General features: G+C 39.2%; 1 protein-coding gene across 1 annotated transcript; it reads left to right on the top strand.

Moving 5' to 3' along the window:
* The first annotated feature begins 140 nt into the window (after positions 1-140).
* POLR1D (RNA polymerase I and III subunit D) lies at positions 141-27,149 on the top strand. Its single transcript, XM_069202211.1, has 3 exons — positions 141-319; positions 22,440-22,514; positions 24,020-27,149. Exons 1-3 carry the CDS (start codon positions 225-227, stop codon positions 24,294-24,296), a joined length of 447 nt encoding a protein of 148 aa, XP_069058312.1. The 5' UTR covers positions 141-224; the 3' UTR covers positions 24,297-27,149.
* Positions 27,150-27,753: the final 604 nt, after the last annotated feature.

Raw genomic sequence — 27,753 nt, 5'->3', positions numbered from 1 at the left:
GCAAAAATATTTTCCATTGTGGATTAAATTTACAACATTCCTAACAGCTGCTCTCTGTAAAACACCGGCTGCTGTCGTTTTAAGATGGCCGCTGCATTAGCGAAGACCTAGCTTTAGTCCTCTTTTTCCATTCGCATGTTGCCGGTTCCCGGAAACTAACAGGGGATTTCGGCGTTCGCCGTCATCAGATAACTTGTCCGAGGCACAGAGCGCCAAGGTGTCCAATGTCTGCAGCCAGGAAGAAACCCTCTCCTGCCCCCGGCAGAGCGCCCGCTAGAGCCGCGGCGCCCGTCTCGGAGTTGGAGGCAGAGCTGGAAAGGTAAAGGTTAGGGCGTCCGTAATGTCAAGGAGGGGGGCAAGCGGTAAAACGCACACCACCATTGATTCCGCAAGTACCACGTTTGCCGATCCTGCTAGCCGTTCCAATTCTCAAAGAGCAATGTAAAGTAGCGAATTAACAATTCGGATGCATATTCGCTATTCTCCTCCCTAAAGCCGTCTTGCCCCGTGGTCTCAATAGGTAGCTGGAACCTGTCATTCCATGTCATATAACACTTTTGCGACATGTGGTGACCGAGCTAGATCCAGACAACTCCATTCCCCCACTCCCTCTTCCTCACTTGAAAGTTATAAAGAGGAACGTGTAGCAAGTATTACTCGGGTGTATTCTACATGATTGTTTTTAGCGAGCAAAAAAGAAACGCACATCTAGAATTATTTCACTGTTTAAGTTTAACCGCCGTTAGAAGACAGGTTTTAGTAAGACACATACTCGAAGGTCAAAAAACAAATCTTTAATAACTACATCATACCGGTGCATCACATAGAAATACAGAAGTACTGGTACTCAGTAAACCAGAATACCTGTTTGACACTTGTGGTAATGCTGTAGTAGGTAGATAGTAGAATGTAGAGTCTAGATAGGTAATATAATGTATAGTTGGGAATGTAGAATGCGGCTCGTAGAGGAAACTGAACCGCAGAGAAGTGTGGACGGTGTCGCTCCTTGTATGTGTGATCTTTCACAATAAACGTCACGAAGATCCCACTGCGATGTACTCCTTTCCCACTAAAAGTACTGAACTCGGCGGCTGAAAAGTGCAAGTACCATGTTTGTCAAATCAAAGAAGTGCAGGTACTCAGTCCATGACAAACCGACCCTTCTAAAGGTGTAATAGGAGCTGTACAGAACTACGTCTGTTTATGGGTAGAGTCATCCCTATTGCGCAGGACTTCCCTCCATTACTCTTTAGATGCTGTTATCACTTGTGCTTCAGGGGCAACACCACATAGCTCCCTTGTTTAGCTGATAACGGATCTGTCCATGACTACAGTGAGTCTTTCAGGGGTTAGATGTGACAACAGGAGTGAAAGGAGACTAGCACAATTAAAGCAGAAGTGTGGCCAAAAACAGTGAAATGGTGCATGGATTGGGAGATAGGGGAAAAGGATGTAGTACTGCTTGGTGGACTACTCGGGACAAAATTCTCTGGTGTGGAGTGCTGTTCCAGGAGGTTTTCAAAGTCTGTATCCTCTTAATCAAATGGCAGTGCTAACGCGTCCCTTTATAATAAATTATTACACATTGGGACTTGTTTTAGGCCAATGAATCTTTTGACCCTGTTGAGAGACACCTTAGGACGAGATAACTAATCTACATGTCAATCAATACGTCAATAATATCATCAATATTTATGACAACAATGCATTTCACGTTAGTCAAAGACATTAATCAACTCAAGACACCACCATGACCTTAGTCATGAATAACCACACCAGTTTAGTATGAATTTTAGTGATATTTATTCCCTATTTGTTACAAAACTACTAGCAAGTTTATTAATCTCAAAACCAATAAGCACAATAACATAGTCACAATATGGCAACTCTGATAAGATTTCATCAAAGCAAAAATCACAAACATCAGAACATAGCAAAGTGTGAACATAGGCTATCCTTAGCAAAGTATCGTCAACAAAGCATTGATTTAGTCATTTGTCTATTTGCGTCAGTTTAGTGAACCCCTCTCAACTAACCTCTAATTAGCATTTGGCATGTTGGGCTTCATGCAAAACAATTTAGTAACACAAATTTGGAAAACATCTAGCTAAGGTCTCTGTCAAAAGAAAAGCAGTTGGTACCTAGAAAGGAAAAGCAAACAGGCAATCGCAATTTCATTGTCATATAGTTATCCTCCAAGTTTGGGTCAGCACTCAGGTTCGGCCTTCGTCTTCAGGACAACAGTTGATTCGCCATCAGTCAGGAACTCAGCTCTCGGGGGGGAAAAGGGGAGCACTTCCCTCATAAGGAGGTAAAGTGTAAATGGGCAATCTAAGGGCAAGAACGGTTCTAACTAAATCAGCAAGTCACCAATAAAAATGACAAAGTCTCTGGCTCGAATAGCATCAGCATCTCCCCCTCTCCTAGTCTCCTACTCCCTAATCTCTAATTCTAATTCACTTCCTGGTGACAGGGGTTTTTATCCCCTTTTTGTTGTACATTCCCCTAAAATCTGGTTGGACAAGGGTTGCATCCCACTATCTTTAGCCAATTAAATTTGCATTATGTCATTGAATCTTTCACCCCGCATCAGTTCTCAGGCATTTTATTGGTCCATATGATTGACGTCTTTAGAGGTAGAATGTCTGGTATGATTTCATCCTTTTGTAATTCTTTGCGCATCTTCGGTCAGTAGCTCCATTGTCTGTACTGGTTTGCGCAACCTTGTGCATAATACTAATCTACACTGTTGCATTTAGCTAGTACATTTCTACAAGCAATATGAATTTCATGAAAACGGATCTACTATAGTTACATTCAGCTTCTAGTTTGGAAAAAAACAAGAGTTCATGTCCTTTAGCAAGTCAGCACACTGCACGTTAGAAAAACACATTTAATATGAGAGCCAGGCAGCTAGGCCTCGACTCATGCTAACTAAGGCCTAAAAGATTTATTAGCAAATCTTTAATAACATAATCATTAATAATTAGTATAAAACCATTTAAATGCAATAATTCATAAACATTAGTCATTTTCATTAGTCCCCGTATACATTGGCGGCCACTCCCCGTGGGCACATTTCAAGTGCGCATTTTAGCAAAACATATTAATACAGTTTCTATGTGGCATTATTGTACATTAGTTCAAAAACATTTCATGTTAATATAGATTATATAACTACGCTCTCAGTCCCTCCTCTGATGACCTTTGTCATCACACAAACCTTTCCCTTTCAACCTTTCACTTTCAATTTTTCACCTTGTGCATAATGCGCATTTCAACATCTTGCCCCTTGTGTGAACTTTCCCAAATTTCATTGAACATTTTCTCCCTTTCATTTTCTTCATTTCTTTTGCTTTGTTTTGTCAAATTTCTTTTAATTCTTTCATTAATTTTGCATGCTCCCCATAAACCCAATAAACAAATCAGGACAATTAATAGACCTCCTTATATTTTTGCAAGAACCCCGTTCCAAATATTACTAAACCAATTCCCTACTCTGGCAATTCCTTTCCCAACTTTCTCCCAAACTCCAGGTTCCTTCAGCTCCTTCAAATCTGCACTGTCTCTTGTTAGGTTAGTAAGCATACCTCTAATCTTTTTGCTATTATCAGGAATGAATGAGCAGCAATGGCGCTCTTTAAGCATCTTACAGACTCCGCCGCTCTTTGAGCATCTTACAGACTCCGCCGCTCTTTGCTAAAAGAATGTCTAAAGCAAGCCGGTTTTGAAGAGTCATAGCTCTTTCCGCAGCAAGGAACTTGTTTCAGTCGCAACGAGCCCGGCCATTTGCGCAATACTTGCCCCCCTCTACACCCTCTAGAGACCTGCCATGGGAGGTCGCTGTCACAGCATGCTCAGTCTGTACTGAAAGCTCCCTACACCTCTAATACACCTGATAACTTGTTAGGCCAGAATGGTGAGGCAGTAAGTTTACAAAAGTTGACTAAATTGTTTCAAGCATTAGATAAAGAGGGCATGAGAACAATTCTGGGAAAGCATGATTGGTCGTTTGCAGAAGTTATTAATGTTCTGGAGTTAGAAATAATGCCACAAATTGGGGGAGTTGTAGTAGGCGCGAAACACACTGAGCAGCTCTCTGACCTGCACCCAACACACAGAGCTACATTACATGAAAAGGTTACCATCTCCAGTGACTATCTCGTAGTCTCTCTGTTGAGAAAGCTTAACAGTTTAGTTCAGTTGGCCTGTGGCTTACTGATGGATGGTCAGGGTCTATTAGAGAAAATGTCCCCAGCCCATACAAAAATACAGTCCAAACAGCCTAGCGACTGTCCTGATGCAATAACTATGGGAGCATCGCCACCTCATGCCTCTGCTGACTTTCTGCATGATGATGGTTTGCTCGAAAGACCTACCTCATCTCAACATTTTTAATTTTATCTTTGGCAGCAGCACTGAGCACATATTTCCCCATTTCTTTGGACAATTTAAATGAATTGTGATGTTAACATAATTAAAAGATATCAATGCCTTCATTTTAGTTATGTAGGGGGAGATTTACTTCCCCATTAATGCTCACCACAGGCTCTGGGCATTGCGCAGACACAAAGCCATCAATTCTCACAGTATGCCTTGACAAGACAAATACATCTGTACTGTGACAACGATAGACTGGTAGCTTAGTGGGTTCAGCCTCTGTTCTCGAAAGTGAAGAATGGGCCACAAACGTACGAACTGGATATTATTGATGCCTAAAAAAAATGTGGACTTTCTATTTTTTTTTTGTTGTTGTTTAATAATGCTTTATTGAATAAGTTAGCATACACTGGTACAATAAAATAAATACATTGTAACCAGAAGAAAAAACAATAAAAAAAAAGAATCATAACCATAAAGATAATTATAACTATAAGAAACCATTTGTATACACAACCAGACTATAATATTGTACCGTAGAATAATAGCATTTTTTGTTATGTTTTAGTAAAGAGAAGAGAGAAAAAAGAAAAATTAAAACAATGCAAATTAAACATCACATAGTTACAATAAAGCAATCATTAAGTATTAACAGTATTATGAAAGGAGGTCTTGTGTTGCGAAAGGAAAGAGGTGAGAGGAAGCCAAAGCATGTCCCTTTTAATTAACAGTTGAATAGTATTAGCATTTGCTTGATCCATTCTGTGATTATAACAGATCAGATTCCACCAAGTTACAACAGATATTCTTGTAGTATCTTTCCAATTAGAAGTTATAATTTGCAGTGCACTAGCAATGAGCAAATCCACCAATTTACCAAGCAGTGGTTGGGAATACCAAATAGATGAAGTACTACCCCAAAAAACCATGTAATAAATTGAAAGGTACATTGATGGAGAAAATCTGATTAACTTTATCCCAAACTTTGAACTGCAGGGCATTAAAAAAACATGTGCGTATAATGACTGTTTTCTTTAGAGCACGACCAACACTTGCTATCTGTAGTAAGTTTAAATTTATAAAGGTCTACAGGAGTATAGTACAACCTATTATAAAAGTAAAATAACGTTTGGGTTGTATGTGTATGGAGTTTTGACCATATTTTTTTCCATGTAGATGTAGGAATGTTTTGATTGAAATCCTGCTCCCATGCTAATTCTATTTTAGATTTTGGTCTCACAAGACTGGTATGTGTAAGGGTTCTGTATATAAAAGACGCTGGGACTTGTGAGGAAAAATTATAAGGTTGGGAATTAGGCTGGGTAGAAGAGGGAGCCCCCAAAGATTGAGACAATACGTTATAGAGGATAGCAAAGAGAGTTTGATATTGCACAGCGTAATAAGTGGAGATATGAAATGTCAGTTGAATATCTTGAAATTCAAGTACTACATTATCTAGAATTAACTGATCTAAAGTTATGCCTTTGTGCATACACTCTTTCCATACTAAAATTCTGTTATGAAATTTAATATCATTATTGTACCATATAGGAGTTTGCCTAAGGTTCTCATATGAGGAGTGAGAGGCAAGAAGTAATGGGCTGGTAATAAAAATAGAATGAGTTATTATCGGAGAGAAAAGAGATTTAGGAGGTTTTGAAAGCCGAACTGCATCTCTAAATGTAAATGGTGTAATTTGTGAGTGTTCCCATTGACTCCATAGAGAGGTCCCTTTATGAAAAGTGGGAGAGAGGGACAACCATACTTGTTTTAAAACAAATGCAGAGTGATATCTTCTAAGGCATGGAAAATTTACACTTCTATTATCTCTAGATTCCTGCAGTTTAACTAGAGATATACGAGATTTACGTTTGTTCCATAAAAATTTCATAAATAATGCATTTATAGTTTAAAAAAAAACTAGAAGGAAGTTTAACTGGGAGCATAGATAAATAGAAATTTAAAATGGGCAACAACATCATTTTAATTGTGGCCAGTCTTCCCCACCAAGTTAAATAAAGAGGATACCATCTGTCAAGTAATTTCACGATCCTTGACTCTACCTCTTTGAGATTAGTTCGAAGAGTGTCTTTAAGAGAGTTGGAATAGGATATGCCCAGGCATTTGATATGCTTAGCGTTCCACGTAAACCCAGAATCTTTAAACATGTCTGGTAGACAGTAAGCATTAAATGGCAAAACCTCTGACTTATCTACATTAAGCTTATAACCTGAGTCACTTGAGTATTCTTGTAATAATTAAAAAAAATTCCGGAATAGTTTTGTGAGGATTAGAAATAAAAAGTAAAATATCAGCATAAACTGTGAATTTAATCTCAGTGTCTTTATGCTTAAAACCATAAAAATCAGATGACCTACGTATTTTCTCCCTAGAAGGGGCTCAAGGGCTAATATAAATAACAGAGGTGATAGGGGACAACCTTGTCTAGTACCTCTGTGCAGGGGGAAGTAATGGGATTGTTTACCATTGACTAAAATTGATGTAGAGGGTGAAGAGTATAAAAGTCTAATACGTTTTTAATAATATAAGGACTAAAACCATGCCATTTTAATGCTCCAAACATAAAATCCCAACAAACTCGATCAAAGGCTTTTTCAGTATCTAGAGTTTTGGCAGCTATAGGATCCCTGGACTTAGAGGCAAGATGGATAATATTGAGAAAAGTTCTACAATTATCCGATATGTATCGCCCCTTAACAAAACCTGACTGATGAATGTCTATTAAGTCTGGGATAAAATGATTAATCCGTAAGGCTAGGACTTTTGCAAAGATTTTACAGTCAACATTAATACGGGATATAGGTCTGTAATTGCCACATTTGGATAAATCCTTATCCTTTTTAGGAATCAAACACAACATAGCTTCAGAAAAAGTGCCCTTTGCTTGATCTTTTGATATGAAATATTGTATAATTGTTAATAGCTTTGGAACTAAAATAGATGCAAAAGTTGAGTAAAATTCTATTGAAAAGCCATCTGGACCAGGAGCCTTATCTTTAGGAAGCTTGGTAATGGCATTTTTAATTTCTGTTTCAGATAGGTCAGAGTCTAATGGTGACAAATCTACTTTTTGTTTCAAAGGAATAGAGTGGAAGAAGGTATCTACTTCAGTCATATTAGGAGTATTTTCGGGAGTATATAATGAGGTATAATAATTGGTAAAGCATTCCAGGATTTTTGAATCTTTAGTGTGTCTATTTCCAAATGTGTCTGTGATAACAGTAATTTTTAGACTTTTGTTTTTTGATCTTTAAATAATTTGGCAATAGTTTACCCGCTTTATTTTTCCCCCCGTAAAATTTGGAATTAATTTTTAGTAGAGTTCCACATGCACTTTCCAAGGAATGCTTATTGTATTGTAATTTAGCATCAATCAACCTGGATAAGGTGTCAGGTCTGTTAGATGAGAAATATTCATACTCTAGGCATTTTATTTGTGTGAGCAGTTTAGAGGAAACTTTAGATTTTTCTTTCTTTTTAATGGCAACATAATCTATAATAAAGCCTCGAGCAGTAGCTTTAAATGCATCCCATGTAAAGTTCATCTGAGTATCAGAAGGTACATTGTGCATAAAAAAATCTTTAGAAAACATTGTAAATTGTTCAATAAATAAATGATCTTGCAATAAAGTGTTATTAAACCTCCAGCGATTAGAAAAGGAGGAATTTCCTGGAAGGTTCATGTCAATTATTACTGGGGCGTGATCTGATAAAAGAATAGACCCAATATCAGCATGTGAAATTGTTTGTATAACACTTTGTGTAGCAAATATATAATCTATTCTAGAATCTGAGTGATGTACTGGAGAATAAAACGTGAATTCTAATACATCTGGGTGAGCAATTCTCCATACATCACGTAAACCTCTGGAGGTTTTTTGCATTTTATTAGGGTTGTAACGAGTTTGAGAGCGACGATCTATAAAAGGATCCATAAGTTGATTGCAATCACCTCCTACCACAATATTTTCTAAGTTGCAAGATAATACTAAAGAAGAAAAGTTAACCCAAAATTGAGGCTCTACTCCAGTTGGACCATAAACATTGCAAATGGAAAACAGCATACCATTAATCTTAACTGTCAGTAAAATCCATCTTCCTATATCATCCTTAATCTCCTCCACAACTTGTATTTGTAAGTATCTATGAAACCATATTATTACCCCATTCTTATTATGAGCTGCAGAGGAACCAAAAACATGACCAACCCAATTTCTATTCAAACGTTTAAAATCCTGCTCTTTAAGATGGGTTTCTTGTACAAGAGCAACTTGACAATTCAATTTAGAGAGATGTTGGAGCACTGTTTGTTTCTTAACTGGATTACGTAAACCCTTAACATTCCATGAGATAATACGAAGACTGGTCATTTAACTAGTAGAAGACATGTAGACAACAGAACCTTACCGAAACCTAAGAGACAAACAACATGTGAATCGTAGAAGAAGGTGGAAGGGAAACTTAAGAACATATATCTAAGTGAGGTTACGTGTTGATGCCAATCTTGCACTGTAGGACATAAAAAATAATAAAGAAAAGTAGAAAGAGAAAAAAACAGAGAGAGAGAAAAAGAAAGGGGTAGCAAGAGCACCCCATTGATAAAAGAAAGAAAAGATGACAAAAAGCCAAGAAGCTTCAGTCATAATTGTCTTAAAGAAAAGAAAAATACTTTGCGTGGGAGAAAGGGAGGAGCAAGAAAAGAAAAAGAGGCCAATCGGCAACAGTACCCCTGAGGAACTACAATGATTGGATAACAAGAGAGGAGAGACGAGGAAACAGAATAAATACATTACAATATGAACAACTGACGACATGACTTACCAACAAGGGAAAGAACACTATGATGTCGAGATATACAGGAATATAGACACAATCGGAAAGGGGATTTTCTCAACCTGAGATTTCAATGGTTTCAATATCTGTAAAGAAGAAATAAATAATTTAAGAATTTCACATTAACCAATCAAGTCTTGCTGAGTTCCATTGCCTCCCCTTTGTGAGTATATATAAACTGTTTCAGATCAGAGGGATTTTCAAAAGTAGTTGTTCTGTCCATAAAGGTGACCCTAAAGAAGAAAGGGTGAATAAGGCCAAGTCTAGCATTCATAGATCTTAAGGCTGGTCGGAGATCTAGAAATTCCTTCCTTCGTTTGGCGGTCGCCGTTGCCACATCCTGGCTAAAGGAAATCTTTTGGCCCGACCACAACATTTGTTTACGTTGTTTGGCGGCAGTCAAAACAGTCATTAAATCTGAGTACTGTAGGAAGTAGGCGATAATTCCTCTTGGTTTTGATGTAGAAGAGGGCCAATTCGATGGGCTCTCTGGATGTTAAGAGCAGTAGTATTCTGAAGACCAACAATCTTTGGAATATGAGTTTGTAAGAATGTTATAAAATCTTGGCCTTCTGAGCCTTCCGGAATGCTATAAATGCAAAGATTATTTCGCCGATTGCTATTTTTCCAAATCTTCTGTCTGTTTTTTAAGTCGTACAACTTCCTTAGTCAAGTTATCAACTTTAGTAGTAGTATCTTGTGTATCACTGATCCTCTATTCCACCTCAGAAAGTCTAGAATCCAGACGTGACCATTTCTCCTCAATTCGCTGCAACGCAATATTTGTCTCCATAACAAAAGGCTTTATTAGCTTAAGCTCATCCATAATGTCATCCAGTGTGAGGGGCAATGGAGACTTAGTTGGAGAGGATGGGTCTTTTTTAACTCTTTTGTGGCCCCGGAGACTTCACAACCATTAGAGTTAGAGACAGAGGATACAGATATTTTGGACGTGTGAGGGGCTTCTATTTCAGCCACACAGTATATATTTAATACAATAGTTTAGTTAATATTCCTGCAACGTCGATTAAGTAACCTCCGAGGACAAATATTGAAAATTATAGTAGAAAATCCAGAATAAAATGACTATAACAGCTTCAAGGATGGCATCCAAGAGTGTCAAAAAAGTATTAAGTTCTCCACATTAATTAAAGTAGCCAAAAGCCAAAAAAGAAAATATTTTTTAGGAATAAAAAAAGAATCCTCTCAAAATGGCAGCCGCATTCCTGTCAGAAAGGGAGCAGTAGGTTGAAAAGATTAAAGTCTGTAAAATACCAGAGTTTAAAAAAAAGAAAAAACTCACCATACTGCTCCCTGCTTGTTCCAACATAAAATTCTGGGAAAAGAAATAGCCAGCTATCAAAAACGCTTCCCTCCGATAGAAAAACGTCCTTGGCAGCTCAGGAGCGTCGTTATCGAGCGGCCATCTCAGCTGCTCCGGCGCGATCTCCGGACTTTCTTAATTTTAAGGTTTGGATGATTTTGTTACACAGTGGACGCAGGGGTCTGTTTGTGTATGCATTTATGCATATATGCATATATATATATATATATATATATATATATATATATATATATATTTTGATGAGTAAAATAACCTGATGGTGCAAAAAGGTTTTCCCTCCACGTATTTCCTATGTTTTAGAGCATGGTCATAAACATATGTTGTTCATATATGTGTGTTCATAGTTCTGTTTTACGTTGTTGTTATTGTTTATGGGAGTTTTTGGGGCATATCTTCATATATCAAATACAGTGACATGGATTGCCTCCGTGTGTCAGCGGATAACCACACTATACTCGCTATACTGCCCTTGGCTATTGAAAATACCTATGTTTAAATGTTCTTTCTGTCTCATTCCCCACTTTTTTGTTCCCTAGAACTAAGAATACTTTAAATGTGTAAATGATACTGAATATACTTGCATGTGTAATTCACACAGGATAGGGTGAGTGGAGCATGATGATTATTTGTTCAAGTGAATGACAGCCTTGTGCCACATGGACTTTGCAAAAGAAACATAAGGGTTTCGTAGTACACAAAGAAAGCGGTGTGCTGGAAAAGGGGATGAAACTAAAAAAAGTTTTGTCAATGAGACACAAAAGCAGCTGCAGCATGATGCAGCTAATATATCAATATGGACTACGCACTGACTATGCAATGACAGTTAGCTCTTCACAATGATAGTGATTTCTTTTTAAATTCTCTAACTTAATTTCCTTTTCAAGTTTTAATTAAAGATGTTAATGTTTCAAATGCATCAGGCAATTACCATATTTTTTTTGTATTTTCTTACACAAATTACTGTCATGCTTTAAAACACCTTGTTCTTCCAAAATGATGCAGCAATGAAGAGAGGGAGCCTGCTCCGATCCCACACCTAGATGATTTCCATTATTTTGAACTGTCTTAGATGCATGTCTCCTAGCACCACTTCACCCCACAGAGTAAAGTTACAGGTTTCCAATATCGTACAAGTATGGTTTACAATGATAACAACTGTGCCCTTAATAAATGGGCCATGACTGAAGAATTATTTTTACCATCCTGACCACATGTAGTTGAAAGGAATTGTCCCAATAAGGGTGATGTTGAAAGTTAACATGACTTATGTTACACTCACTTTTAGTATAAATACTAAAGACTCATTACCAATCGTGTGAAACAACTTCATGGAAACACTCATGTTAAAGAGAAAGAAATGACTTGACTTTTTGTTACTGCAATATGAAAACTTCAAGCCTAATTATGCTAACACAAGAAATTAAATTAATTAATATTGTCATTGATACAACACACATAAGCAAACTTATGAATTCATTAATATCATCAAATTATGCAAGAGCATTTCATTATTAATTGCAATCTTTGTAGAAGCATTACATTAGATATGACAGATGTGCATTTATTTTTCTGCACACATGTAACTTCAAACTAATAAATCATACATCATTATAAATCATATTCATTTCTGCTCATAATAATTCATTCTAATAATTAAACTATTTCAACATTATTAAATCCTGTTAGCACCTTATAAGCTCTGGTGGGCACAATGTCTACCATTGTAGGCACAATGTCCACCACAAATTAAAACATATATATTTTTTTTAAATACATGTTAATGCAGTTACCTACATTGGGTTTTTAAATGTGAATATAAGGTCGCCTAGTGTGAACGTCTGCCACTAAAGTAGTACTAAATGTTCGCTCCAACAGTCCCAGCTCTGATGTCAAATTATGCTGTCACAAAAAAGAACATTCTCATTTATAATGAGACACAACTCAAAGCCTAGTTGTTTGATAACATAAGGGCCTTGGTCTACTGAAATGCTCAGTTTTTTTCAGATTCTTGTAATAACTGCTCCTCATTTTCTCCATTTCATTAACTTCCCTCCTTTGTTTATTCTTAGCAATTATATATCTTGTGAAATCCAAGTGCGACAAAACACATACAGTCGCAATAGACAAAGTTCTCAGGATCGTTCTCGCAATTCCCTGTCCTAGATCTCCAAACCACGATCCAACATTCGAAAAGCCTTTACCTGTTATTTCCCAGATGCTTGTATCCTTAAGGTCTTTTAGATAATTTTTCAAGTTTGTCATGTTTCATATAGATCTCCTTAGCTCCTGTTAATGTTGTGCCTATAAGACTTTGCAGACTCCGCCTTCATTCGCCAATAAGATGCCTAACGCAAGACGATTTTTCAAAACCATTAATCTCATAGCAACCATTTCTGTATCTACCAGAAGCATGGCTCCTGCATAACCAGTTGACATCTTATCCATAATAAGTGACAACTTTCTTATCTTGATGTCATTCATAGTCACAGCGACTGATTGAATCAAGGCACCAAAAAATTTCACCAGTAATCTCTGCTGCACTAGCTCCTCCTTTTGCTCTGGAATTAAATCTCCCTTTCTAAACTGGATTGTCAAAATTGCCCACGCAGTAGATTTTCTGAAAAACTGCCCCTAATTAACATGTACCATACCATCCTTTTGGCATTTTGTAATAGGCATGTTCCCCGTAAATTACATAAATACCTAGTATGGCAGGGTCTTGTCCATTTAACATGAAATTCCAAACACTTTTAAACGAAAATACATGTCTACTTTCACTAGTTCTTACAAACTTATTATTAGTCTTTGATTGCAGTGTGTGTGTGTGTGTGTGTGTGTATGTATAATTAATAAATATATATAGAGAGAGAGATATTCCCTGCATGTTTCCAATCTAAAGCTAAGCTTCTTTGTGTATCACCACCCGCTAAATGTGTAGACTCTTTCTGCCATGCCTGTAAAACTATTTCCTTTTCTATTTTTGTTTTCATTGCTTTTCTCCTGTCATCCATTTGGCTACTGAAATCTTTCTCTACTTATGTGAGAATGCAGTTTAAATTATTCTTGGGAGCATAAGCAGTGCCAAAGGTTAGTGTTGTTTCAAAGAAACCTCCCACTATATCAATATTGTTAGCTTTAGCAGTACTACTCAGATGCTGGTTAATAAGCACAAAGGAAAAGACAAGATCCATATTGGAATAAAAACACTGAATATACTCCTGATAATATAGTCGTGTTAATGGCAGACTGCAACTAATACCATAAGTCAAAGGCAGACTGTGATATGTAATTCCTTCCTGTAAAAATGAAATAAACTGTGTACACACATAAGCCATGCACATTCGCATTTTCAATGTATTCATACAGTAACCTATAATTTTACATTAGAAGATAAGTCTCCCTTTGAGTTGTCAGGAGGAAGCAATCTCTATACTAATGGACAGTATGGATAATTGCCCTTCCAGTGCCCAAAACTACCGCAAGCATGACATGGGCTCAGCTTCTTCATTGACTGGACATCAACCACATTACCACTCTGATCTATCGGAACACCCCTCCCTGTACCTCTGAACGGAGGCACGTTGTTAACCTGCTGTTGCCTCCTACTAGTGTTCACCATCACTTGCAGACTGTGTTCCTACCTGGACAGACTTTATTTATATCACCAGTGCTTTCTCGTTAATTTTTTTTTCTTCAATTCAGTTTCCTCACTATAGTACCTACCATACTGCAACACATCATCAATCGGTTTATTGTGCTAACAAATCAAATGATTCTAAATCATTCTCCCAAATTCAGGTTTAAATCTTTGCACAAATCTGAACACAAAATTACTCTTATCAATAACCTCAGAACCACTGTGCTTTTTGAGTGCTCGCAATAATTTCTCTTAATAAGGATAAATTGATTCCTCCTTCTCCTGTGCTTTCCTGTCAATCTTTTGCCAATCAACATGCTTTGGGGAAACTTTGTTCTTCAGGAACTCAATCACTTTGTAGTACCCTTTCATCACCTCCATAGGTGGAGCATCTGTTACTGGACCTCTTGGCGGTTCATGAGTTGGTCAATCAACACTCCATTTACTCTCAACCCACAAATGGACTGGAACCACAATGTCAAATAAGGTGTTCAAATCGTTCCACAGACATTTTAAAGTTTAACAAACCTCTCTGTTTGCTTGTACCACTCTACTGGTTTCTCCCTCAATCTTGGGTAATCATTTGTGAATGAGAATATGTCACTTCTGCCCCTAGAGGCGTGTACATACCCTCACCCTGGAATCTCTCTAATGGTAACTTTTTTTTACACTCTCACCAGCTTGATTTGATCCAGCTCGAGGCAAATTCTGGTTTGCTTTCTTCTGATCTTTTTACTTTGCCCATCTGCCTTCCCATATATCTAATGCTCCCCATGTTTGAATGTTCAGAATTCGTTAATGTGCATTCTCATGCCGGGTGATCTCATATGTGCATTGTCTTTGGAACTAAGGGCCATATGTACTAAAGCATTTTTCCATAGGCACAGAATGGGTAAAACCCCTTGGTACATCTGGCCCTAAATTCTAATCTGTAACTTTTCTTTAAGGTTTTTGATTTCTCTAAATCCACATCATATTTTTCAGCCATTTCTACTCATTTCTCAAAAGTGTGTTGCACAGTTGTAGCATCTTTGCACATGAAGCACAATTCTTCATAATTTTAAGTATCCAGTATGTCTAAAGCATTACTAAATTTTCACACCAACAGTAGACAATGTCACCTATTCGCAGTCCCCAGCCAGGGGACTGGGCCCTTGCCAACGCCCAAACAAGACGTCACTGCCTGCAGCCTGGTGGAAGGGAGCATTACAGGTACTCTCGATAACGGTTAGGTATGAGGGGCTGACCCACTGGACAGATGGCTCTCACGCGAAGAAGTTGACCCATCACTGGAGCAACAAAAAGGACCAGGGGCACCAAATTCAACTCCTGCAGTTCTGGCTGAAAGACCTTGCTACAACATCCGTTCTAAAGTACTTGTTGTGTAAGTGCTGGTAACATCTGGCGCAACAAAGAAGGTAATTTTGAAGGTTCTTTTGAAATTCTTCTCAACAGCAACGTCAGACACCTTTTCAAGGCTCTTCAAGAAATGTCAGTGGGAGAATAGTAAACATGTTTTGGGGGGAAAACAATCATATTGAATTGAAAGAGAAGTATGATACAGTGTTAGGTCAGTTTATGTTTGCACACACCTGCTGCAACAGTGCCTAGTAGAGAATAATTACAGAGTGGTGTATCACATCAACTTTACCAACTACAGCTATGAAGGAAATACACCGACATGTCATCAATAACAGTGTCTTATAGAATTCCCAGTTTTGTGCTAATAATAGGAGTGGGTTCTTCTAAGGTTCAGAATAGATCAGCAAGTAGTGGTCCAACTATGCATCCCAGGTTCCTGGTGCACAAAGAAAAAAAAAAAAATCCTCATTCCACACAACAGATCGCTCATGACTGAGTTTCGTTATGAGCAAAATGTCCCATGTGCAACATTTGTCAACACGAAATAGCAGTATACTAGGACAGCCACCAAAGACTGACCTAGATGTACTAATATTAGTTAAATACAGCAAAAATAATTATTACCCAGGGTAGCAACGGCACATATGCCAGACACAATGTCTAGATCTAAACACAGATGGATACAGGACGGTGCAAGGAGAATTAGGAACACTGTGACATTGACTGTCAGAGGATGGAATGTAGAAACCCTTTTAATTTGATATTCAGTAATAAGGCCTGGCCTTTAGAACGTTCAGAACAAGTCCTATGCCCTAAGGTTGAACTTAAGGTCTTTTATCTTAAACAACGACATGTTAGAAATGGACAACTGCTATAACAAGTTTCTGTCATACTTTCCAAGCAGGGAATGTGTCAATCTATGCCCACATATAACAAAGGCTAGATGCCGTAAGTTGATTGCACAGGTATACTCTAAACCCCTGTATTGACACATTTGATGCTCTGCGCCATCAGGATACGTAGACACCGTCTATCACAAGCTGTTCATTTCATTTTGATTGTTTATTCACAATAATACTTGTGTATCTCCTGCATCTTCTAATCAGCAACTTGTCATATATTTGTTCATAATGCTGAAAAAAATCACCTTTCCTGTACCAGGGTAGGATCTGCAACAACACACCTTTATGGTTTTCGCACATAAAATACCTGGTGAAAATTTATAAAATTGGGCATGCTGCTTTGCTCGTATTCCCATGAATCGAGTATAGAGCTGCTCAAGAAACTTGACGTTTGTCAGTGTTTCTTCAATTGAAGTTCCACAGGCACGGCACAACACTGCTCAATTCAATGTGCTCTTCTACTGGCATACGGGGGTCGCCAACTTTGTCCTGCACATGGGCATCAACCTGATAGGTTCAGCAGCTGTTCCTCGCACAGGAAGTCCACTCGACAGGTCTCCACAATGGACCTCACTTCCTCCCCCGCTCTTCTGTTCCTCAGAGGGCACACTGGTCTTGGAAAGCAGGCAGGTGGGCTTGGATTCCATGGGCTATGTCCCTTCACCTAGCAGGGAGACTGTCGGGACTTGCCCCTCTGTCCTGGTCAAAGGCAGAAGTCTTGCACAGCCTCCCTTCCTCACAGTCTCTCCGGCTGCTTGGCAGATGGCATTTTTTAGAATTTTAAACTCTCCTTCTCATAATCCATTTCCAGACACCAAATGTGATTTAGGTTCTGAGTCTTTGAAGTTTTCTGTGGGACATCTGTTTCTTTTGAATAGTCCATTCCTCTGTATTCTCTTCCCTTTGAAAAGCAGTCTGTCACAGCAGGAGTGACTCGAAAGCTGGTAGTCCTACAACAAAGGCCATGGGAGTGACTAGAGTTTACACCTGGATGTCAGCCACAGAGCTATGTCTATCAAAACGTTATCCCAGGGCCTCAGCCTTACTCTTAATGATTCCCTTATCAGCCTCCTCTCCTTCCTGATGTGTGCTTAGGCCCCTTCCTTGTGTCCTGTCACTGAATCAATGAGTGCCCTTTTAAGTGTTCAGGGGAACCTGGCTCTCCCCTCCAGTGCGTGTTATAACCCAGCTTACAGGAATGCAGCAATACACAAATCGGTCTTGGGGCATTTCTACCGCCTCTTCTTACTTCACCATGCAGGCTTGGATTTCCCAAAATGGAACCCAGGGCCCTCCGATCAGAGGCAGACATGTAGCCAGTGCATGTATACATCATACAGCATCTGTAGAAGTTAGTTACAAAGGGCCTAGCAGGTGACTGATAGAATATTAAGTCTCCGAAACATAACACACAAAAGGTGTCCTATCTCATTTCGTACTCCACAAGCAGGAGCTATTGGTCCAGAACCATGGTCTGTCCTACTATTGCACTGCAAACTGAGCCAAGTACGCTTCTTTAGCACTTAGCAAAGGCTTCACATGGATGTAGTGTAGGTCTAGAGACTCAAAAGTCAAGCAGGCACAATGGAGAAGTCACAAGAGACACAATGATTCACTATCCAGTCCAGTGACTCTTATTGAAAAGCTAAGCATTTTAATTTCATAGCAACACAGGACCCTACATGCATTACTGGGATTTAGGTACAGGGCTCTGCAAAACACAGAAATGGGGCTGTAGCAAAGTTGTGTGAAAATTGCACACCCAGATGTACAGTTCTAGCAGTAGTAATAAGGATCACTGGCAGGAATCATGCACAGGTGTGAGCTCTACATTGGTTGTGCAAGCAACTACTCTGTTCAATTCTCTGGTAGTAGTTAGGCTCATAGAAAGAATTCTGCATGTTGGTCTAAGACACTGCTTTTCAGTTTCTGGATTCAGGCTTTGTTTTACCACTTCTGTTGAATGCGGTCTGGCAAAGGGGTTGGTGGTGCACCCTTTGGGTTGCACAGGCAACACTTCAGACAGCGGGGGCACAGTCTCAGGCAGTTTCTCCCCCCTCTTGGGTATTGAAGCTTGATGGAAGACAGCATTGTAGGCCTTTACAGCGGTCACTTGTCTTTGGCAATTGTGGCCTCTAGGCCGCTGGGAATTCTCTGCTGAGGCAGTGCTGTCGGGCCTCACATAGCTCTAAGCATGTGAAGGGCACCAGCAGAACAGGTCCCTCAGATCACATTGCAATGATGTCAGAAGGGCATTCTGACCCCTGGATTTGATGATGATTTATGTAGTTTTCCACATAAACTCCATGGAGAGCCCAAGGCACCCCTAGATGCTCAGATTGGTGCCGGTTACTCTCCTGGCTGGACTTCTTCTGGAAAGTCTTTCCTCCTGCAGGTCCAAGCATACTCCTCCCCCCTCTGAGTAGTCAGGCAGCCTTCCTGGCTCTATGCTTACCCACAGCTCTTGAGAAACTTGTGCAGTCTTCACCTTGTCCTCACAGCTTTTGGAAGACTGACTGTTGGACAAATACCAGCCCTAAATGTAGTAGCTCTTTGACTACTCTGCATAGCACTTCCTTGTCAAGAAAAACCTGGAAGTGCAGGAAAGTGGGATGATTTGGTTCCCAGATGTTTGATTTTACAGACTGAGGGTGTTGATCCACTGTCCAACTCCGTCCTCTCACATTGCCTTGCTTAAGGCTCCACCCTTCAGGAATATAGACAATACACATACACTGATTGGGGAAACCCTTACTCCAACCTCCATCTAGTGATGTATGGAACCAGGGGCCGTTCAGAATGGATCCCTGTGTCCTCAGCAACCACACATCCACATCAATATAGAGTCCTGCTTTTTTCTCTCTGTCTCTCGCCACATATAAATGGGGCTTTAGAAGAGTGGGGCCTCTAGACTGCACACCATCTTGAACGGTCTATGGAGTACCATAGCCCGATAAAGCGCATGCTGCCACCACCGCTTTGTCAGCAACCCAGGATAACTCTGGGCAGATGAATATGCCTCTGTACCGTGCAAAGACACACTCCCTGTCCCACGATTTATAAAATATACAAATTCTCATGAAGCACAAATTGCAGTTATCATGTACAAATTAAAACGGCAAACCTCTGAAATTTGCAAATTATGGTTAAGACCACAATCCATAACTCTCACACCAAATGAAATGCTCTTGATGTCACCCTTAATGTGACGGATGTAATTACAAATGTTGGACATAATCTTACAGATGGGATTATACATCACATTATCCTCACTCGTTTGAAAGAGATGACTTTGTATGTATTGTCTGAATGTGTGTTGTTAATTACATTTTGCTTTTAGGTTTTGTATTGTATAAACACTGCATTTGATTTGCGAGTTATGATCTGCATGACTGTTGTCTGAGTTATGGATTACAGCCCTAACATAACCTGCAGATTTCGGTGTATGTTTTAGTTTTAGTTAGTAACCATAACTGCACTCTAAATGTGGGGTTATTTCAATTTCTAAGGTTTGTAAAACATAACAAAGAGGTGTTACAACAAAGCTAACCATAACTGCATGTTAACTTTTTTGTTTTTTTTCTTGTTATCTATGGCATACAACAGTTTGTGTGCCTAACCGACCTCTGGTGGCAAACCCCTGCTCTGCACAGCCTTTGCCATGCATAGTGTGCGGTGGCCACAATCTGAACACCCTCCCCCTCTCAACCCACTGTGTGTAGGCAGTCCCTGCTGGCCAAAGCCATGCAAGGGTTGGCCAAGCAGAGCTAAAGTGCACCAAATTATTTTTTTGTTTTTTCCAGAATTCATGAATCTTGTGCTGGATTTCTGAATCCTGGGAGCCAACGAATGTCTGCAAAAATCATGGAATGTCTACGATTCTGGAATCAAGCACAGGATTTGCAAAATCCTGCAGTAAAATTATTTCTTTAACATCAGTTTTATTGCTGTGGTTCGCTATGGCTGCCCCTTAACTCCCACACATGGGTCTGGGGCTGAAGACAGGTTCACCTTGCCCCCTTGCACCTCTTTTTGTTTTTCCCCAATATGGTGCTCAGTGCAGTCTGCTGGTTAGAGGAAGCAACAGAAATTGTTCTACCTACCAGTCTACTTACTGCATGATCTTATGGTATCCAAAGTTAGTGGATACCAAATTAAGGCAAATCTGACGTTTTTGAGTAGAAATAAATGGAATTTGAATTTATGGCTGTGAAATTGCGGACTGCTTTAAAAAATAAAAAAGGCCATCAGAGCAGGGACTCCGAGAGCAAAATGTCAGATGCTCAACAGCCTCTGGGACAAAGGTACTTACCACTGTACCTGACCTAAAGTCATGCAAACGCTCCCAGAGTACACTTACATGGGTTGAAGCCTGTGCTCTTTGAGTGGTGGCATTAAGCTTGTATCCTTGGCCAGGCTTTGCCCTCAGCGCCTTATGAGAGAGGCTGCAGTAAATGCGTGACCGAAGGGATGTAAAAGGGATATAGTTTTGTTGGAAATGTTCTAAGTGTTTTTAAATATTTGGAGGAAGCGGTTAGAAACATTCCTCCCTCATAGAATAAATCAATTATAAAAAGATGCATTCATTATTACACGTTGTTTCTTTACCAATAGATATTTTGACACTCTGTTGTTCCATTCACTACATAAGATATATGACTGCACAAAATGCTCTGTGCGGTCATCTGGTGCATAGTAAATCCATCAGGGTTCTTTCCGTTGAGCGTGCCTATGACACTTTGTATTTGGCTAAAGAAACTGACCGTGGTATTCCCCCACAAGGGTTATCTTTTGGAGCCTTTTTTTTATGTTTTTTTTTTTTTTAAGTCTATGGCAACTGTGTTGAGCCTCCGCTCTAATTTGATCACACCAAGTGACTAGGGAGTCTCCCCTTGCTGTCCTGAAAGGACCCCTTTTGATGATGAGGTGTAACATCCATACGCCGGGTTGAAATGTCAGCAAAACGTTTGTCCACACAATTCTGCTGGTTACAACTAATGAATTCCAAAAACCGAATCAGTCAAAACTGATGCATATTATAGATGGACAGACTTGAACAACTACAATTGATTGATTGAACATTGTACCCATCTATTCTCACGCACTTATCCTCTGCATGAGCACTTTTCACACTTCGCACGGAGCAATTTGTGGATTCAAATAACTTATGTAGCGAATTTGAACTACTGAGTCACTATAGCTCATAGTAAAGACACCTGATTTTCATCCGTGTGTGAATGAATTAATCATATTATAATTTACCTACACTTTGAGGGGGGACTGTTTCTGACTGACTCCTTCCAAATGTTTAAAAACAGAGCATTTCCGAAGGAACCTTTTCCTTTTTACATGAACCCAGGTTCTGTGGAACACTGGGTAAACCCAGGGTTGCAGGGCATGGGGAAAGGCTAGGTGATGCAGTCTGAATACGTGGGTACAGGCAAATAAGCTCAGTGACTTCAGGCATGCAGGCATCTCAGCAGCTTCAGTGATCTGCTTGATGATGTCACTGTCAATGTAGACGTTATGTCTGATGTCCCACAGTAAAGACCTTTCTGTTGAGATAATTTGTAAGAGGTGAGCGGGTTAACGTAACCTGTTTTGAGCCTCTTTCTCACTCTTTCTCTGTCTCCCTTCCTTTCTTACCCTTCCTTTTCCCTCTGGTATTCAAAGCATATTTTTCATCTTTGAAATCTCCTCTCAACTTCTAGACTATTTTTGAAGGGTGCCGTATACCACATAACGTCTCCTAGTAATCTATTTGATATTGCTCCCAATTTCCTTTTCAAACTTGGCGAACCCATATTCAATATAATAAAGTTTGAAAAATATATTGCAGTGTTGGTTTACTAGTACCTGTACATTACACCTGTGAATTTTTAGCTATTTTTAAAATTTTAAATAAAGTGTAACATTTCTACTTAACATTAAAAGGTTTGTGTTCTCATTATGTTTTTAGGAAAGCAGTAGATGAGCTTCTAACTGAGGCCAAACGTGGGAAAACAAGAGCTGAGACTATGGGACCAATGGGCTGGTAGGTTAATATTATGTTATACTACAGTGGTTCTTCTTATTTGTGAGATTGTGCAAGTAAACAAAATATAAATCACTCACAAACTGTTCTTCCATAAACTGAAATATATATTTGAGACGGTCATTGCAATAAGTTGTACGAATCCATGTGCTATCATGAACGTGATCAAATGGGCAACATAGAAAGGTTTTTTTATTTCACTTCATATTAAAGTGCTGCAATGCAGGCAGCATAATGAGTTTTTTTTTTTTTTTCTTTTTTTTTTTTTTTTAAGTAGAAGTGGGTTGGTAGATGAAGCAACACGGAGGATGGGAGAAAAGGATTAAATTGGGGGGAGAGGACACACAAAAGACCATTGGTAAGCACATAGACAGTGGAAGGTGAGCAGGAATGGCTATAGATGGAAATGGAAAACAGAGGGTGCATGATAGGGGATGGGGAAGCAAATGGACAATGAAGGGTTTGTGGGAGAGGATAGGGAAGCAACAATGGAAGGTGGGGGAGAGGGGTTGGAAAAGTAAGCTGACAATGGAGGAAGGGTTGGGAGAGCAAGCTGCCACCACAAGGTGAGTTGGTTGTGGCTGTGGAAGCAAGCTGGGAATGGGGGAGGTGGGTGGTAGGAGCTGGGGCAGCAAATAGACAGTAGGCAACTAAAAATGTGCCTGAAACTTGTACAGGGCTTTTACAATCTGACCTGGCCCAGCCCATTTATTTTGCTAAGTCAGTAGTGATTCCCTCCACATTTAATCAGGGGCGGCCCCTCTGCTATGGTGGAGGAGCGTTGCCCCACTGACAAGAAGCAGAAAAATTAATGTATAATAACATTTATTATCCCTTGATTTTGCTGCCTTCGTGGGGCAGGGCGGGGCCCGCCTCCTCCACGTCAAGTGCAGGAGTGGCATGTGCGCTTCCAAGCGCAGTGCCCCATCTTACCCCTCAGCAGCATTTCTGCCTGCTCAGGCCAATTGCAGCACTTCTTTAAAAGCGTTGTGATTGGTTGGGGAGAGAAGATGAGGCAGCTGGAGTGGAACAGCGCATCACAGAGAGGCAGTTAAGTTTTAATTAACTGCCCCCTCGCACACCCACCCCTTCCTGGTAGCAGCCGCAACTGCATTTAATGAAACATTTAAAGACGAATCAGTGTTCTGTAGTGTTTTTTTATTTATTTTTTTTATTTTATTTTTTATGCATCAAGAAAGGACATTACATTGTGACATAGTCTTTGGGGTTTATGAGAGTTATAATTGAGAATTACCAGCTCCAGAATGCTGGAAATTTAAGACGGGCTTTGTGAAACCTAAGAGGGGTAATTCTTTTTGTTATTCTAAATTCTTATCTGCCAGTAGTTGGGTTTTAGTTTGATGTTGTATGAAACAAGTTATTGAACACATTTTAAAGAATAAAAACCAAAAAAATAGTGTGCCTTGAAACGACTGTGGGTGGCATGCAAATAAAGCTTAAAGCAAATAATTTGTCATCTATTTATTTTGTTTCTTTTTCTTCAGGATCAAATGCCCGCTTGTTGGCTCCAACAAGCGGTTCCTCATCAACACAATTAGGAACACGATCCCCTCACAAAGACAACATCGTGAAAGCTCAAAAGAGGACAAGGAGGTTTCTGAAGAGAGCCACAGCCAGAAAAAAGATCACCCGCAGAAACATAGAAGCCACCCTTACGACCGCAGCGCTCACTCTGGGAGTAGAAGGGACCGCAGCCACTCGCCTTCCAGGAGCAAAAGCACGAAGGATAAGCATGATCGAAAACACAGAAAGCGGGACTGAGCAGTGAAGAGGAGTGAGTGTAGGGACTAGAAGTATACCTTCTCTCGGGTTAACGATGCCGGCCCTTTGCTCGTGTCTTTCTCTAGAGAAAGGATGTGTTCTTGGAGGATTTTCTTGCAAAACCCCGCAACCTTGTTTTTTGTTGCTGCTGTCAGGATACTGTTTGCTGTGACCAAACTTGGCGATGGTAAACCCTTAAGTTTTAAGTTGCTTCTTTTCTTTGAAGTAGGAGTACTTTGCTGTGGCGCATTTTGGCAGCTGTGCACTAAAATATCCATTTATGAGGTTCTACTGAAGTGTATAATTTAACACTCCAATGCCTCCGTATATGGAACAAGAACCTGACCGATTCACTCCATTTATAATTTCCTTTCTCTGGCAGCAATCTTTGTGCATATGGATTAAATGTGTTGCCGGACTAAACCTTTATTTTCAGGTGAAGTTCTTTAATCGCATTTGAAAGATGGTGTTCATTTTCTTCAGTTACTAAAATCTTTGAAACGGACAGAATTTTCACTCCTTTTCTGGAAATGTGGTATATGTTTGCAAACCTCTTTGTAGAGAATCTTGTCTTCCTGGATTATGGCGAGATCATTTCACCAGAAGAATGGGCCATTCGCTTTTCTTCATCTTCCAGAGAACTGCTATTTTAAATTTCGCTTTCAAAGGTCAAGCGAGGCTTGGGTTTTGACCCTTCCAGCTAACACAGATTTTCAGTCTGAGGATGGGCTTCCTTGCCAGGACGAAGTACTTGAGTTACTGATCTGGTTTACCGGAGCATAAAGTGAGCTGCTTAATAGGGCACTCCGACAGTTTTTAAGATGGTGTATTAGTCTGGTTTGGAAGTCTTTTACTTCATTCGACCGCTGTTTGATATTCACTTTGAACAGTTGATGGGGTTATCTTAATGCTGCTATTGCACATGAAGCAACAGTTTCAAATTATCCAACTGCGCATGTGAGCAATATCCAAGGTTTGCAGTTTTCGCCCTTCCAGTCTCACTATCACGCTTTTTGAATAATTAAAATCCAGATTGGAGGTGCTGTAAAAAACGTTATTCTGTTTGGTTCTTATTGTACTAGTCTGCAGCTTTCAATTTTACTTTCTGTGGGCGCCTTCAGTGAATTAGAGACATGACTTTGTTCATTTGTATGTCCTGGCACAGTTCTTTTTTAAATGTATCATTCTTTTAAAGTTACTTTTGAAGGCCATTGCCAAATTAAGCCATACTACCAGAGGGCATTGTTTATCAGGTTTGTCAGTGGATGAACAAATCACATAAGTAAAGTCCTTAACTAAATAATAACAGCTAAATTGTGGCTATTGATGAGGTTTTGATCAGAAGGCAATAGACTCACTTTTTGTTTCCAGGCAGTGTACGTGTGAAAGGAAATAAGAACTATTCGAACACACAGACAAGATAGTTGTGTATTAATTCGAATTAGTTCTCTTTATTAAACGTTTGGTAAACCTCTTGCCTGGTGGTGATATCGTTTTTTGTATGCTTGCTTACAATACCTTTTGGTTTTCCTCTTTCCAGTCAGATCGAATGTTTCACTTAGAATGTTAGATTTTGTTTGCGTTTTGTTGGTTGATGAACTGTGCTTTAATTTAGTCTTATTTCACCACCACTTTCACTTTACACTTTTCAGTACGTTTTTTTTTCTTCAATGCCAAAAAAGTCAGTTAACTCTCCTTCATACTTTTTACAGACAGGTGCTGAAGTACTCTGTTCTTGGGAGGAGGATATGTTTTTTCACATTATACTGGAGATTCTTCGTGAATAGAAAATGCTGAGCTGACCTTTTTCTCCCTTTTAATGATAGTGAGGTGTGTATATATAGGTTGCCCTGCCTTTGGTGAAACATGAATTTATGAAATGTTTTCTTTGATAGAATCATCCAGCACATATGATATGAAAATAGAAAGTATTACTCCTGAAGCTAAATTGGAATTAAACTATAATGTTGTCCTATATTCTTACTTATGTGCAGCATCATGTTGAACACTAAATAAAAGGTTTTCAAATATTTGAATAATTTTAAATAACTCCTAGTAGAACCTGAATAGCTTTGCAAGAACATTAACCATTATTGCAATGCATACAAAGAGCTAATGCTTTCTGAGTTTGTATTTAGACTTCGACAAGAATCTGCCTAATGGTAGTTCTGTGTGTTGAGCTTGGCTCCACCTATTATAAGTGTCTGATTTGTGCCATAAGCCGTCACTGCACTATAATGCAGCAATGATGCTCCGTTAAGTGAATGCCCCCTCTCATATAACACATTAAAAAAAATGCCTAACTTATCTTTGTCAAGATGTTCATTTCTTGCAGGGAGATGGCCCAGTAGTCATCTTGGGAGATGTCACAGCAATCCTATTGTATTGAAATTCAGTTCTTTGATTCCCAATCGGAGTGTAAGAAATCCCAAATAGATTTTTGAAATTTTGTACCCAGCATGTAATACGTATGAAGACTTGAGGATCAACTCTACATCAAAAAATGGTCTGGCAGTATCCCTGGCTGGGCACTAAACAGAGGCTAGGATGAGCAGACCATGAGTCCTAGCAGAGCAGAATGTGAAGACCAGTGCAGGAGTTAAAATCTAACAGCAAAAGCAGTCCTGTGTGGAAGCAACAACAACTTGCAATATATGGTATGCAGTGTGTAATGCTGATCAGTTTTTTTTATTTTTTATATGAATCCGTGTTTGTAGCCTTTTATGGATTTATGTGATCCGAAATAAAGGTTTGATTTCAGATATTTGCTCAGGTTATAAGTTACAACTAAATGCTACGGAAATTGCTGTAGTTGTTCCAAGCCCTAATTAAAGAATTGCTTTAGTTCAGCCATCTTGACTCAAATATATATTTTAAACTTTCTTGTAATTCCAATATACTGATCCAGCGTTAAATCATCAATTATTGTGCTAAGATTCATTAGATCTTATAATCCTAATGTGCTGTTTTTAACAGTTGACGCACTACAATGTCTACATATGGCAGGACCCCAAGTAGTATTGATTGCTTTAGTAAATGGTTAAGTGTGCTAGAAAGGTAGATAACTTCAAACCGGCTCATATTTGTTTCTAGAACCAAGAATTTATTCTCCAGCGCAAACGTATTTAGTGCAAAAATGAGCCAGTATCCTAGATCTCCATCTTACTCATGCTTTTATCCATTCTTTTTTCCATTCTCAAGTCGTCCCATAAGTAGTAATAACATACAGGTAGTTAGTGGAAAAAAGGTCACGGTTAAGAGCAATAAAGTAAATTCGGAAGCTAAAATTACCGTGCATTTCAGTTCACATCCTGCCACCCAGTGCTATGTTTGGTAAATGGGAAAACCTGTTGACTTTTAGTTCATAACATACATTAAAGTAGTTGACAACTGGTGCTGTTGATATTAAATAAAATTTAGGAAGATACCTAAGTAGCAAGCATTGGGAGAGCCAGTA

Source organism: Pleurodeles waltl, chromosome 8 (assembly GCF_031143425.1).
Source record: "Pleurodeles waltl isolate 20211129_DDA chromosome 8, aPleWal1.hap1.20221129, whole genome shotgun sequence".
NCBI classification, from domain to species: domain Eukaryota; kingdom Metazoa; phylum Chordata; class Amphibia; order Caudata; family Salamandridae; genus Pleurodeles; species Pleurodeles waltl.
The sequence above is the reverse complement of the archived record's forward strand: the minus strand, read 5'-3'. Positions and strand labels throughout refer to the sequence as shown.